At 35.4% G+C, this 15,902-nt stretch overlaps 2 protein-coding genes across 5 annotated transcripts in view; one reads left to right on the forward strand and one right to left on the reverse strand.

Moving 5' to 3' along the window:
* The window catches only part of LOC138711193 (uncharacterized), a 43,258-nt gene extending 39,800 nt beyond the window's left edge, over nucleotides 1-3,458 (reverse strand). The window contains exons 1-2 of one of the 3 annotated variants that reach the window (XM_069842560.1): nucleotides 3,085-3,458; nucleotides 918-1,075 (exon numbers count right to left, since the gene is read on the reverse strand). In XM_069842560.1, the coding sequence (XP_069698661.1) occupies nucleotides 918-1,075; nucleotides 3,085-3,207 (281 nt within the window). In that variant the 5' untranslated portion in view covers nucleotides 3,208-3,458. The other 2 variants (XM_069842559.1, XM_069842561.1) reach the window with 2 other exon arrangements.
* A 334-nt stretch (nucleotides 3,459-3,792) lies between these two features.
* Nucleotides 3,793-12,476, forward strand: LOC138711191 (uncharacterized). 2 transcript variants are annotated; one of them, XM_069842555.1, is made up of 4 exons: nucleotides 3,793-4,144; nucleotides 7,360-7,617; nucleotides 9,268-10,549; nucleotides 10,689-12,472. In XM_069842555.1, exons 1-3 carry the CDS (start codon nucleotides 4,111-4,113, stop codon nucleotides 9,972-9,974), a joined length of 999 nt encoding a protein of 332 aa, XP_069698656.1. In that variant the 5' UTR covers nucleotides 3,793-4,110; the 3' UTR covers nucleotides 9,975-10,549; nucleotides 10,689-12,472. The 2 variants fall into 2 exon arrangements, with proteins under 2 accessions (XP_069698656.1, XP_069698657.1); XM_069842556.1 differs by having other exon boundaries at nucleotides 3,817-4,144; nucleotides 9,268-10,116; nucleotides 10,734-12,476.
* The last annotated feature ends 3,426 nt before the right edge of the window (nucleotides 12,477-15,902 follow it).

Genomic DNA, 15,902 nt, shown 5'->3' on the forward strand with positions numbered 1-15,902 from the left:
GGAAAACACGGAAATTTTACTTGAAGCAAGTAAAGTGATCGGTTTGGAAGTAAATCCCGAAAAGACAAAGTATATGATTATGTCTCGTGACCAAAATATTGTACGAAATGGAAATATAAAAATTGGATATTTATCCTTCGAAGAGGTGGAAAAATTCAAATATCTTGGAGCAACAGTAACAAATATAAATGACACTCGGGAGGAAATTAAACGCAGAATAAATATGGGAAATGCATGTTATTATTCGGTTGAGAAGCTTTTATCATCTAGTCTGCTGTCCAAAAATCTGAAAGTTAGAATTTATAAAACAGTTATATTACCAGTTCTTCTGTATGGTTGTGAAACTTGGACTCTCACTTTGAGAGAGGAACATAGGTTAAGGGTGTTTGAGAATAAGGTTCTTAGGAAAATATTTGGGGCTAAGCGGGATAAAGTTACAGGAGAATGGAGAAAGTTACACAACACAGAACTGCACACATTGTATTCTTCACCTAACATAATTAGGAACTTAAAATCCAGACGTTTGAGATGGGCAGGGCATGTAGCACGTATGGGCGAATCCAGAAATGCATATAGAGTGTTAGTTGGGAGACCGGAGGGAAAAATACCTTTAGGGAGGCCGAGACGTAGATGGGAGGATAATATTAAAACGGATTTGAGGGAGGTGGGGTGTGATGATAGAGACTGGATTAATCTTGCACAGGATAGGGACCAATGGCGGGCTTATGTGAGGGCGGCAATGAACCTTCAGGTTCCTTAAAAGCCATTTGTAAGTAAGTAAGTATTAATAATTTCTTACAAGATCCGTAATTCATTGTTGTAGTACATTTAAGCAATTGCACATAAAATTTCTAAGTAATGAAATGTGCAATTTTTTTTATTTTCAAATTTCCCTAGGTAGTTCATTTAAATCCTACCTGAAATCCTTGATATCCAATATTTTATATCTGTCCGGCCTCCAGGCAAGAATGTAGTCTATTGAAAATACTTCATCTTCTCCAGCTGCAAATCCTGGTGTGGCAAGAACCAAAGTGTGTTCACCTGTCGAGGAACTCTCCACTGTACCAAAACCACGCTAGATTGCGGAAGAAAAATTTACACTACTCATAATAAAATTATTTGTAGGTTAAATATTTAGAATACAACAAATTAATATAGCCTACAGTTCTTGGAACTAAAATGATTCTTGCTTGAAATCGAATAAGTAAAAATTTCAAGGTTTTTAAAAATCGAAAACACTTTTTTTAACAATTTGGTTAATGCAAAAAAGTTGTAGGCCTAATTTTTTTGTAATTCGAAGATGGTACCGGTAGCACTAAATTTCTAAATCACCACAGTTAGACCAAAGTTATTTCAACGTCAAAATTATCTATAATGGATTTCAGCTTACTTTACCCATGATTATAGGAATTGACAACAATAAAACAAAATACTGTTGAATTTAATGAACATAATTAACTAATTATATTGTATGAAAATCATTGATATTGAAAAAAAAAATAAACATAAGAGTAATAGAAAATAATGTTACAGATTTCAGCTAGAACTACTTTTTTACTTCTGCATTTTTAATTTTCTTTCTGCAGTAAGCCATAGGAGTACAATGTCATACAATTCGTTTGATTCTGAGCCGGCACATACTTCACTACCTTTTTCACATGTAAGTACTTACTTTATGTGATAGACCTACATGGTAGTTAAGTGTTAGATAGGTACTTCAATTTTTCCTGACATTTTTCAGAGGAAAGGTATAGGATACAACTCTTGAATAAATTTGTGAGCAACTAACTCTCCAGATGGAACACAGCAGAACTCCTTAAAACTGAATGGGGCAAACATAGCCCTTACATTAAGTATCAAGTTTTCCTAAGTACAGTAAACATCTCTGTCAACAAAAAAGAAACAGTTTAACCGAAACATGTAAATCGTATAAATGGATTTATATAAAGATATTCCAAACTTACGCTATGTACTGTATTTAAGAAATACAAAATTTACATAATGATGTACGGTACACTCATATTAGGCCTATATTTATTTTTAATTTAACAATTTATTGGCAAAATATAATAGCAAGGTAGAAGCATTTCCGAAGACAAGTAGTCACGAAGCAGGTTTAGAGGAATGTATGCAAGGGCAACAACATATCCCATTGCTTAAGCAAGCTGACTAAACTCATTTATAGCACTAAACAGACACTGTAAGTAGTATGATGTTAATAAATTGTGTGAAACAGACGTATAACCAGAGCTACTTGATCAGCCTTAATACATTTATTTTATTCTTGATCCTGTTTCAGGCATCCATACCGCAATTTACACCACTTGCAAACATAATATTTCAAAGCTAACACTGCCCAGATAGGTCTACATTTTATGTAAAGTTACATTATGGATGAAGAAAGATTAATATATGGTAGTCACATTTATTTTACAATTAATATGTACCTATTTCTTTCATACTGTAAATTTACCTTCTAGCACTGTCAAAATTATCAGCATTTACACAAAAGTACACTAATTTGAGACTGGGTGCCAACTGTAAGAAGTCCCACTGTTCCCTAATTCTGCTTAGGCCTACATTATTAATAATTAACTATTAATTTAATGTAGCCTAGGCCTAAGCTTATTCCTGCTGAAAGTGTTCCACAATTTTTATTTGTGTAACATTTGGAGTTCTTAGGAAAATATTTTAACATTTGTAACGAAACTATAGGACCTACACAACCTAAATAGGAATTTGAATGACAATAATGCTTATTATTACAAAAGGGTTTTATATAAAAAATAAATAAACAACAGAAAGATCACGAGCATCGTGTGATGTTACAGGAGCAGGCCTTCAGTCATGAACCAAGTTTTACGGTAACACGTTTCACAGGGCTTGAAGAAAATAAATTGTTAGTAGCAATATTTCCGCAAATGTATGCTAGGAATGATACATCCACTGTCATAATTTATATACGTATTTATCCTGTGTTATGAAACTTCATCACCAAATACCATGCATATAGCTTGTTTGGTTATGTCATGAGAATGTTATGTAAACAACGTTACAAAAAGTTCTATAGGTTATTGTACTTGCTTCAATTATTTCTGCAACTTTTTTCTTTTCTGGACAATCGTGTATAAAGAATCGGTAGGGATCGCCCTTATAATTCCTGAAAATCGGTATTTCAAAGGATGGCCCAAACGATTCCTCTTCCATAACAGCACAAATTCCGGCAATGTTTATTTGTTTACTATAGCGGAGATTTAATTTAAATCACGCCAAAGAGTCTATAAATTCAATTCAACTACGGTTAAGGTTTTTTTCCGGGGCACAATCTAGTATATAGTCACGATCTCACGAAGCTCAATACGTAATAAATACGCATCCACAGATAGTTGCTAACCACTAGGATCGCTACTATCGCCTCATTACAGACAATGCGAAATGCTACCGGCACAGTCTATTGTTCCTAGCACGCACACAACTCAAGCTTCGTAACTGTATATACTAGACTATGTTTCGGGGTGTGTTGCAAAACCGATCGTGTATTAATAGCAATGGGCTTGCTCAGGGCTCTGGCTTGCTTGTTCACATTTTCTTTCATTGTTTCGGTCACAGACTTCTGACATGCTTCAATTTTGTATGAACGCAGTAATTGGCGCAAGATTGTGAAATACAATTGTCTGAAGGGAACATTATGCATACTTTCCTCCATACTTTAATTTTGTATGATTCTGATCTGCGAGAACCCTGCCATTCGAGTGCTTCCTATCCCCACTCCTGTCATCTCAGCAGTCTAGGATTGTTGTTCTCGAACGTAGCCCAATGCGCAGAATGTTGATGAATGTTTGTGTATGTTGCAAGCGTTTGGAAGCCTTGAGAAGCCATTTTGATTACATCGAATTGTTTTTGTTGCATTTAATTGCATTAAAATTGAACTTCGTTAATGTTGCCATGAAGGAGTCTTTAATCTTTGCTAGTGTATGCAATTCTTACTTGGTCGTATAGCCAATCCACTTCAGCTTTGAAGCAATATGATAAAGAATTAAACGTGTTCACGTACAGCATATAGCTTATTTCAACGGTTGTTGCTAGCCTGATCGATGCAAATTATTTCTAATGGAGGGAAGTTCAATAAGTTTAATAAAGAAAGGTAAATACTTACAATGTGGTGAATATATCTTCCATATTATCATGTTTCTATAATTGCACCATTTTTAAGGAAAGTGCATTATGAAAGTATAATTTTCCATCATTATTTTGTCACATGATTAAGTGTTCAGAGTTGGGTATTTTTTGTTGACACTAATGTATAATTAAGAGGAACGAGTTTTTAAAATATATAGTGACAGCCTCCGGCTTGGCTCAGTCGACAGAGGCGCTGTCTTGGCGATCCGGAGTAGCACTTGGACGTGGTTTCGATTCCCGTTTGGGCTGATTTTGGTTGGGGTTTTTCCGAGTTTTCCCCAACCGTAAGGCGAATGTTATGTAATCTATGGCGAATCCTTGGCCTCATCTCGCCAAATACCATTTCGCTATCACCAATCTCATCAACACTAAATAACCGAGTAGGTAATAAGCGTCGTTAAATAACCGACTAAAAAAGTGCCTTGTTTACATTATATTTAAATTACCTTAAATCATAAAGTAATATGCCAGTGTTTTTGATGAGTGCTTATATTCTTATATTACCCTACTGTTGGTTCAAAGATATTTTCTCGTGAAATTTCGGCCAGTGTATGGGACCAGTCTCCACGCAGCAGTGTATTGAATTTGGGAAGCTAACAGATAATGATATCCATTATCGTCCACCTCTGCAGATGCATGTCTGGTCGACATGGGTCCTCTATGGCGTGTTGCGCTACATTATTATTATTATTATTATTATTATTATTATTATTATTATTATTATTATTATTATTATTATGCTACTAGGCTACTTTAATAAGTCCACTAACTGCTCATAAATTAAGTGTACCTTACTTGGTATGGGCAGGGTGCGAATTGACAGGGGGGATGCCAGGGATTGTTCCTCCTTGAAGAATTTGGTGTCCTCTGTTGAAAGGGTAAATTTGACCTTGGCAGGGACAACATTTAACCTTTTTGGATTTCTAGTTTTCGTAGCTCACATGTTATTAATGCAACACATAAAAATGCTTCTCTTTTCTTTAATATAAGTTAAGCGTGACAACAATACGAATCTGCCAACATTGCTAATTATTATGGACAGCATTTTTATCGACATTAAAATTTTGATGTCCTTCTCTGGAGAAAATATTAAATGTACACTCTGGCTGGGTATCGGCATTACAAAATTCATAGTTGCTGAATTCTTATCGGACTATCATAAATAATTGATTCTGCATCTTTAATAATTTATGAGTTGAAATGCCCCGTTAATAGGGGTGCTAAAGTTCTTCATTGAAGGGTCGACCTGGTTGGCGAGTTGGTATAGCGCTGGCCTTCTATGCCCAAGGTTGCAGGTTCGATCCCGGGCCAGGTCAATGGCATTTAAGTGTGCTTAAATGCGACAGGCTCATGTCAGTAGATTTACTGGCATGTAAAAGAACTCCTGAGGGACAAAATTCTGGCACATCCGGTGACGCTGATATAACCTCTGCAGTTGCGAGTGTCGTTAAATAAAACATAACATTTATTTAACATTTCTTCATTGAATAACCCATTAACAAATGTCATTGGTGAGTACAGTACCGTGTCCTCAATGTAGGAAGCAGGGATGCCAACCTCTCGAGATAAAAATTATGGCACCAAGAAATCAAAATTACACTATCTGAAGAAAAGTATAGTACATACACCAAGCATTTATTTAACACATATTTTACAGTAAGACCTAATAATATTCTTCTGATAAAATTAGTGATATTGTAAATAAAAGTGATTTTATTAACCTGTTCATAAAATTCGTCTTCAGTTGACTCCATAATAAAAACACCGATCATATAATTAAAACTTAATACACTTGGCTATGAAAAGAACTCAAGATAGTGGAACAATCATTTGCATAAACCAGGTATATACCAGTAATTAAGATATGCGGATCATATGCAGAGACTGAGGAAGGCAGAAAATAGGAAAGATTGGAGAATGCAGGGTTTGCAGTGAAAGACCTGCCCATGGGCAGAACACTTATGCGTGTATGTACCAGTAGTGCTTTCAAAACTATGCTGATGAACAGAGTGACCCAAAAGCATAATAGGAACACCAGTAATATCACTTCACACATGTTGGTACCTTAACATGACTGGTTGCCTAAGGTTCTATAAGTCCTGTGCCGTGGCGTCGTGGTCTAAGGCTCCCGTCTAGGACTTGCGTTACGGAATGCGCGCTGGTTCGAGTCCTCATGGGGGAAGAAATTTTCTCATGAAATTTCAGCCAGTGTATGGGACCGGTGCCCACCCAGTATCATGATGCACTTGGAGAGATACGATAGGTAGCGAAATCTGGTTGCGAATACCAGCTATAACAGCTGGGGGGGATCATCGTGCTAAGCACAAGATTCCATTCTGGTTGGATAATTGTCCAGCTCTGCTTCGGCATGTGGGCGTGAGACCAGCAGCCAGCTGGTCGGTCTAGGCCCTTCACGGGCTGTAGCGCCACGGATTATTATTATTATTATTATTATTATTATTATTGTTATTGTTATTATTATTATTAAGGTTCTATAAAAACTATTTTTTTCGAAGTATAATAAAGCATAATTTGAAAAAAAAAAGCATAATATGAGAAATATTGCACAAATAAAGTAGCCTATCTTTCTTGGAAAAAATAACTTACAAATCCCATTTATTCATGCGACAATATTATTAGCCTAACTTTATATAAAATTTAACATTTTCCAGCAACAATGACTTCAGCTTAAGTTCAATTGAAATCTGTAAGACACATAGCAGTAATAAAATTTAGTTTATACTGTTGTTGTTAATGGAGAAAAATTCACTCCTGCGCTGAGGATACACCTGGGACCCTCAGTTCTAGGCAACCAGTATCATGTTAAGGTACCAACAACATGTGTGAAGTGATATTACCGGTATTCCTTTTATGCTTTTGGGTCACTCTGTTCATCAGCATAGTTTTGAAAGCACTACTGGTACATACACGCATGAGTGTTCTGCCCATGGGCAGGTCTTTCACTGCACTGAGATACGTCATTCATAAAATTAGATTACTATGCCTAGGAAAGGATTTTTGCCCTTTTTGAAAAGGATGAAGTGACAATCTGAAAGTTACTATTTAGGGAAAAATCTCTCTTCTCTGTGCACGTATATTCACTGCTTACTGTTAAGGGGTACCTACTGTATATTTCATATATCTAATTATTTGTTTTATTTTTAAATTTGTATCGTTTAGCAAACAGGACTCCAGACCCAAGTGAGTTGTATGTAGAAGAATACGCAGTTGCTGAAGTATCTCTTGATGATGATGTAACTCAACATGAGGAGGTTGAAGAATACCACGCAAGTGAGAAAGAAGATGAAGCTGATAGCAGTGAAGAGACAGCTAATATGCAATATGAGATAGATGACCATCACTACATATCCCAGAAAATTAAGCAAACCAAACAGTCTAACACAAAGTATATCATATGCTCACCAGAAGAACCTCTAGGTAGGCTACATAACAATTTTTTTGTGTGCTCATTTCTTTTCACAGGATAAAAATAAATTATGCATGATATTAATTTTTGAAATTGAAAGTAGGCTAATTATAAAGAGAAAAATCTCTTGCTTTGTCGTCTTTGCACCAGCCCAGCATGCCCTTCTTACATGGCACTCCTGGCTATAACCCAGTAGCTTATATGGTTAAGACAGCCCTGTATATAAGCACTGTCAGTAATTTTGACCTCTTGAACATAATATATTACTATACAAAGTTAGAAGTAGCAGGGGATCAAGGGGAGTATCCCCTCCCCCCGTAAAACTATATATTCTTCATCCTTTGCTTTGTTAATTGCAAGTGAAAGACATTTCTCCCATTACTATTTACTGATTTGTGCCACAACACGATTTCTGAGTAACGAGGACTGTTTAAAAAAACCTTGCTAACGTGTACCACACTTCGCAGCTCCTGCTAACATGGCAAACTGAATGAATTATTACTGGAATAAGGACTCAGTATTGAGTAGGGTAGTTTTTGTTTGTATGGGGCTGACTAAAAAGGAGATTGGTGAAAGGTAATAAGGTATCACTCTGTGTGTCCAACACTTCTGGCTATACCTCCTGTAATATTACAGTATCACAAAATACTGCAAGGTAATCATTCCATAAAGTAACTTTCATGTATTATTGCTTCTGCTGCTAGTATTACCACAATTCACGAATTATTGCCAAATAGATATTGATTAAAAGTACACTGCCAAATGCTTGTTTAGATACCTCCAATACCTTCTTTTGGGACACAAATGAGTCACTTAAGCTGAACTAACATAGAGCCCATTTAGTATGTTATGCTCATATGAATGTACAGTCTTAGAAAAAAGTTTTGTCGCACAGGTACTTTATAAGTCCCAGAACCCAGAATGGAGGCAGTGCACATGATCAGAGGACGAGCGACCTGGTTCACAAGAGTAATAGTTGAGGTAATAAAATTAGTTTTGTTTCGTCTGATCATGCGCACTGCCTCCTTTCTGGGACTTATAAAGTATCCGTGTGACAAAACTTTTTTCTAAGACTGTACCTTCCTTAGATTGAATAATGAAATTCGAAAAAATTGACACTTAGCCCCTTTGGAAAGATAGGTCTTCATTTATAGTACTATTATAATACTCTAATACAACAATTATCACCATAACTGCTGCTGCTGTTCTTATTGCTATTTGCAGTTGAACTGAAAAAATTAATAGTGTGTAAGTGCATGAATATTTCTAAGAGATTTCGGACTCTGAATATTAATTTTCATCATTTTGCTAGCTATCTCAAATATTAAATTAATTATAATTGATTGAATTAAATTAGCTCATAAATTAAGTTACTACTTTACCTTATAGGTTTATCTAAATTTAAATAAATACATATGTAGTCTACTAGTAGTTAAAATTGAAGAATTTTGCTGGAGAACCTATTAAGTGTAGTGTAAATATTTGTAATTTAAATATGTATTGTATTGATTAAGACTGGTTGAGTGGAAGAGAAGGCCTTATGGCCTTAACTCTGCCAGCTAAAATAAAACATTATTATTATTATTATTATTATTATTATTATTATTATTATTATTATTATTATTATTATTAGTGTTTTGTTGTTATTGATCTCTTGACAGATGCATACAAAACATCATGGACACGTTGTATGACTCAGATTCTGATCGAAGAGTACAAAAATATGATTGAAGACTTCAGGAACCCACACAAAAAACAAAAGGATTTGTGGTACGAAGTGGCAAACAATATGTGCAACCGTGGGTGTGATGTGACGTGGGACATGTGTGATCGCAAGTGGAGAAACCTGAAGCACACCTTCAAAACCATATATTACAACCAGCAACGACCTGCCAAGAGTAAGCGGCGCTGGGAGTTCTACAACGCCCTGGAGGAACTGTTCACTCCGCTGACCAGTGATGAGGCTGTACGCAAGTCCCGGACCATATCACCTCCTCCATTGGACGACCAGGGCTCTCCCATCCCATCCAAGATCCCACGTATCACACCTGTCACAACGCCGCAGGTGCTGGACATCTCGGGCCTTCAGAACCAGATAATCACATATCCTCAGATTGTGCTCTGTGATCAGAATGGCATCCCCATCAACAAGAAGCCGTGCACGCCATCGACAAGCAAATCAGTGTTGAGTGACAGTGAGGCCTCGTCCGACCCTCCTCCGTCCTGGTTCCTGGAGTTCATGAAGCAGTACCGGATGGATGAGGAACGACGCCTTGCTGTGTTGAAGGAGATGCATGCGGAGGTGATACAGGTGGAGAAGCGCAAGTGTGTGGCACTGGAGACTCTCATCAAGAAGTTAGCACAGTGACACGATGTCCATGAAGAGATGCAGATTATGCTCCAGGTGCAGGACTCCATGAGCAAAAAAGTGGTGCAGTGACATGTCCATGGCATCATGGAGATGAATGTTCGTGGAATGGTGCAGCTAATACATCTGGAGAACCTTACGGGTAAGTTAGCATAGAGTGACATGATGTCCGTGAAGAGGTGATACAAGGGGACAGTGCAACTACTTGGCACTGGAAGACCTCATCAGTATTAACCATTGAGTTGATATAAGGTCTACAAAATGGTACGAGTGTTGATAAAACTGAAGAACCTCATGAGAAGTTGGCACAGTGATTTAAGTGTATAAATGGAGAGATATAAATGCAGGACTGGAGGGTCTTATCAGGATTTTACCATTGTGCCAGTATGAGGTGTACAACATGATATAAGTGATGATACAGGTGGAGAACCTCGTGGGAAGTTGATACAGTGATTTGATGTTCCAGGAAGTGATGTACAAATGGAGATATCAAATGCGGGCACTGGAAGATCTTATCAAGAATTTACCATTATGCCAATATGAGATGTACAAAAAGGTACAAGTGATGATACTAGGTGGAGAACCTCGTGGGAAGTTGACACAGTGATTTAAGTGTATAAATGGAGAGATATAAATGCAGGACTGGAGGGTCTTATCAGGATTTTACCATTGTGCCAATATGAGGTGTACAACATGATATAAGTGATGATACAGGTGGAGAACCTCGTGGGAAGTTGATACAGTGATTTGATGTTCCAGGAAGTGATGTACAAATGGAGAGATCAAATGCGGGCACTGGAAGATCTTATCAAGAATTTACCATTATGCCAATATGAGATGTACAAAAAGGTACAAGTGATGATACTAGGTGGAGAACCTCGTGGGAAGTTGACACAGTGATTTGATGTCCCACGAGGTGAGGCACTGGAAAGTTGTATCAAGAATTTACCATTGTGTCAGTGCGAAATGGTACAAGTGTTGATACAACTAGAAAAACTCATGGGAAGTTCACACAGTGATTTGAGTCCCATGAAGTGGTGTACAAATGGAGAGATACAAATGCATGGCACTGAAAGGTATTATCAAGAATTTACCATTGTATCAGTATGGGCTGTATTCATAGAAGTTCCTTATACTTTACTTTGACTTTCCTTTCTTTCAAGATAGCATAAATCGAGGAATTTATATTCAGAGTCCCAACTTATTCCCAAGTTCAAGGCAGAGTTAAGTAAAACTAAAGTTAAATTCAAGATAGATCAAGATCTACCTTTAATATAACTTAGGCCTAATACAACAATAAGAAAGTTTAAATGCAGCTATACAATGTGTAATCAATTTGAAGATTTTGACGAGTTCTTGGAATATACTGTAAAGTGGGGTGACTTTGAACAGTAATTTAGCGCCTTTCTAAATTAAATGCTGTACCCAATTGCGAAAAAACTGAACTAATTTATTGACAACTTAAACAGTTTTTTCGCAATTGGGTACAGCATTTAATTTAGAAAGGCGCTAAATTACTGTTCAAAGTCACCCCAGCGTTCAAAGTCACCCCACTTTACGGTATATGGACTAATTATATGAATATTTTGATTATTATGTAACTGTGACTGTCCGTTTAATGCACTGACAGATTCAGAATTTATAAAGAGATAACTTACAGATTTTTAAAGGCATCTGTTAATGTGAAGTTCACTGTTGCTAGAACTAGTGGCTAAGAGAGCAATTGCATCGCTTTTAACAAAATCTCTCACTGATTAAATATCCAACTACTTTACCGTGTTAATATTTAGATTTACCTTGCTTGACCAGTTTCGAATTCTTGTGCTTCATTGTTCAAAGCCTAGTGGAGATCCTGCGATATCTTCTGGTTCCCCGTTGTGGTGGGGTGTGATCAGAATACTAGCCGATTAAAGAAATGATACTCTTGAATAGTTAATTCTTTATCTGTAATATTCTTTTACCCTTAAAACTAAAGAAAAAAGATATTTTACTAACAACTTCAAATTAGTGTAACTCTGAAAATATTGAGAATAGGACTCATGTTTATATGACATCTTTTGCTCAGAACGTCTTCAGAATTAAGCCCCGTAAGTGGCAGTAAATCCTCGTGAGTTACCCTGTATAGTGTGTGTAGAACCTCAAGAAGTTACCACAGGTGATATGACGTCCATGAAATTGTATAGGTGTAGAGCATTATTAAAAAATTATTGTAGTGATGATACAACATCCATGAAATACATTTAGCAAAACACTTAAATTCTTTTTTTAAACTTAAGGTATTCATCTTAAAAGTATTTATTTCAGTCACTGACTTCACAGCATATGTTTAAGGTGCTATACCTTTACATTACATATTTAAAAGACGTATGAACGTTTTCGTTGGTCTACGCCAACATCATCAGATACGAAGTACATTTCAGCAATATCAATGCTCTCTACATAATATCTACAAATACAAAACATACTTAGTGGCATGCAAAATGAGACATATTAAAAAACCAACATTGCTGTGATACACATTGACATTCTATATGACTGCCTTGATTGTCACTTACTTAAAATACACGTATAGATTACAAAAAATATTGATTTACATATATATATATATATATATATATATATATTTATATAAATGCAAGTCTTCACATATGAGATAATAAAATGACATGATTTAAAAAGTGATAAAAATAATAAAATATAAAACTAAGATAAAAAGTATTATAAATGTGAAGAGTTGCAAAATTACAGTAATTACATTTATTATATTCCTATTTCTGTTTCACAATAATATATAATTCCACCATTCAGAAACGTATGTATCATGGTTTGTGTCACGTAATTATTTGAATATTTTTCAAGTTTATATGGTTTTATTATAAATGCCAATGTATTATACGTTGGGTTGTTTGATGTTGATTAATGATGTATATTTGATTTTGTCGGTAATGCTGTTCCTCCAATATGGCGATGTATTGTCGATATCCAATACTGTAATTGTAATGAACGTGTGGTATGGCGCAAGTCAAGTATCAGAATTAGTTAGTGTAGACGTGCCTTCTTAGATGTTGATTATGTGGTGGTTGGCATTTATAATAAAACCACAGTCTACTATATACAGTCGCGAAGCTTGCGGTGTTTTTTGCAAATCTCGTGATAAAGCGCTCCAAGCGGTTAGCAACTAGAAACAATAGACTGTCCATGGTCGACTTTGGACTGTGTCGTATTTCTATCGAGTGCTAGCTCGTTGCGTATTTCACATTGATGCTTGTGAAATGTTCGTATTGGTTATAATGAAAATGTTAATGGCTAAAATATAATAATTGGAATAATAATATGGGACAAAGAGGAGACGTTTGTAGTGCTATAAATTTTAGCAACAGTAAGAGAAAGAGGCCAGAGTTATCCTTTTTCCGATTTCTGAAAGGTTCCTGGATTTCCACAAGAATGCTGTGCAGAAACAAAACTGTTAATTTGAAGTTCTTTGTGACTGTTAGAATACATTATATCCTTAAATTTCACAATGAAATGTTTCAGTCTAACCGAAAGGACATTAGATACCGGTTAAAGTTCTGTCACTTAGGCTGCTAAATTTCCAGAGAAATAAAGGTTAGGTCTACTTTTTTTTTCAGAGGATATATTTTTAATTGTAGCTATTAATTTTGTTATTATTTTTATGTGTTATTTTACTAAAGACGTAGAAAAATTAAGTTTGTTTTAATGAAATTTATTGATCACGTTTTATTTTCAATTCTGGTGGGATTGTTATTGCTTAGGCCTACTTTTTTCTTCAAAGGATATGTTTTTAATTATAGCTGTTAATTTTGTTGTTTTTTTATTTGTTGCTTTACTAGAGACGTAGAAAAAGTCTGTTACAATAAAATTTATGTTGTTGTTTTCTAATGCCAGGCATTTGACAATAAAGTCATTTGACCTCTTGCACTCCAATATTTTTCAAAGATAAACACAATAAAATTTATTGATCACGTTTTATTTCCAATTCCGGTGTGATTATTATTGCTTAACCTCATCCCACTTTGTTAACTACGTAAGCATACACTACAAGTACTGGTACACGTAAGTTACTCCATTAATTCATATTTCCATTATTATTGTTGTAAAGAGAAATGCAAATTAATATTTATTGGTTTCATAGTTCATTATCGCTATAATCTTGAATGAGTGAAGCTATTATAGTAAATTTCAGTTCGTTTTGCACAAACAAAAATTATATTAACTTATTTCTTGAAGGTATCTTCGAGTTTATGGTGGAATTTAATATACTTTATTAAAATAATAAATTAACTTTATGCATTTAATATTTCATTAATGGAAGGAAGGTGTTAATTTTTCCAAAAGAACATGACAACGAAAGTGTAACATATTTTGTCGGCTGCTAGGAGAGAGATCTGCGATGATGAGGCGATAGTAGCGATCCTAGTGGTGGGCAACTACCCATGTTTGCATTTTTACTACATATTGAGCTTCGTGACTGTATATAGTAGACTGTGGTACAACCATATAAACTTGAAAAATATTCAAATAATTATGTGACACAAACCATGATGCATACGTTTCTGAACGGTGGAATTATATATTATTGTGAAACAGAAATAGGAATATAATAAATGTAATTACTGTAATTTTGCAACTCTTCACATTTATAATACTTTTTATCTTAGTTTTATATTTTATTATTTTTATCACTTTTTAAATCATGTCATTTTATTATCTCATATGTGAAGACTTGCATTTATATAAATATATATATATATATATATATATATATATGTAAATCAATATTTTTTGTAATCTATACGTGTATTTTAAGTAAGTGACAATCAAGGCAGTCATATAGAATGTCAATGTGTATCACAGCAATGTTGATTTTTTAATATGCCTCATTTTGCATGCCACTAAATATGTTTTGTATTTGTAGATATTATGTAGAGAGCACTGATATTGCTGAAATGTACTTCGTATCTGATGATGTTGGCGTAGACCAACGAAAACGTTCATACGTCTTTTAAATATGTAATGTAAAGGTATAGCACCTTAAACACAGGGGCGTATTTTGCGGGCTACCGGGGCTACCGGCGGTAGCCCATGGAAATTACAAAAGAAAAAGTTTATAATATAACATAATGTAATAATTTTGTATTATCAGTTTTACCATAGTAATTAAAATTAAAGTAATTGTTAGATATATTTTGTGTAATAATAGGGTCAGCGGTAGCCCAAACCCTTTAACCAGTATACGCCACTGCTTAAACATATGCTGTGAAGTTAGTGACTGAAATAAATACTTTTAAGATACAATATAGGCTTCTCTGAAAATCAAAAATGAATTGCAAAATATTAAGGTATTCATGCAAAGGGCTGTATGTTTGCAAGTAGAAAATAATTGATGAAACGAAATGTTGGCATATTAATGTGGTAACCAAAATATTTTCGATATGTATCGTTATCAATGGCAAAAAAAAGTAAGAAAATGTATGTTTTTTTATGCCAATAAGTGTAGTACAGGTGACCATACAAGTGTGACTGTCACAGTGGACTGTTGCAGGTGCTTATGAGTGAGGGGCCTGGGCTCATTTCCCACTTCACCCTAAATTTGTAACTAATGTTGAGCAAGCCATGGTCCATGCCACGCAGGGGCTTTCTCTGGTTCCCCTGCAAGACAGTGTAGAACCTTACCATAAAGTTGCTATATTAATGACATGACTTACTTTCTTACTTATGGCTTTTAGGGACCTTGGAGGTTCATTGCTGCCCTCACATAAGCCCGCCATCGATTCCTATCCTGAGCAAGATTAATCCAGTCCCTGCCATCTTATTCCACCGCCCTCAAATCCATTTTAATATTATTCTCCCATCTACGTCTCAGCCTCCCCGAAAGACTTTTTCCCTCCGGTCTCCCAACTAACACTC

The sequence above is a fragment of the Periplaneta americana genome, chromosome 12, assembly GCF_040183065.1.
Source record: "Periplaneta americana isolate PAMFEO1 chromosome 12, P.americana_PAMFEO1_priV1, whole genome shotgun sequence".
In the NCBI taxonomy this organism is placed as follows: domain Eukaryota; kingdom Metazoa; phylum Arthropoda; class Insecta; order Blattodea; family Blattidae; genus Periplaneta; species Periplaneta americana.

What these genes read in the sequence shown, in the direction of transcription:
- LOC138711191 (XM_069842555.1), top strand. Translation starts at nt 4,111, where the DNA reads ATGGAGGGAAGTTCAATAAGTTTAATAAAGAAAG. An exon ending in AATAAGTTTAATAAAGAAAG is followed by an intron (nt 4,145 to 7,359) that starts GTAAATACTTAC and finishes TGTATCGTTTAG; the next exon opens with CAAACAGGACTCCAGACCCA. An exon ending in CTCACCAGAAGAACCTCTAG is followed by an intron (nt 7,618 to 9,267) that starts GTAGGCTACATA and finishes ATCTCTTGACAG; the next exon opens with ATGCATACAAAACATCATGG.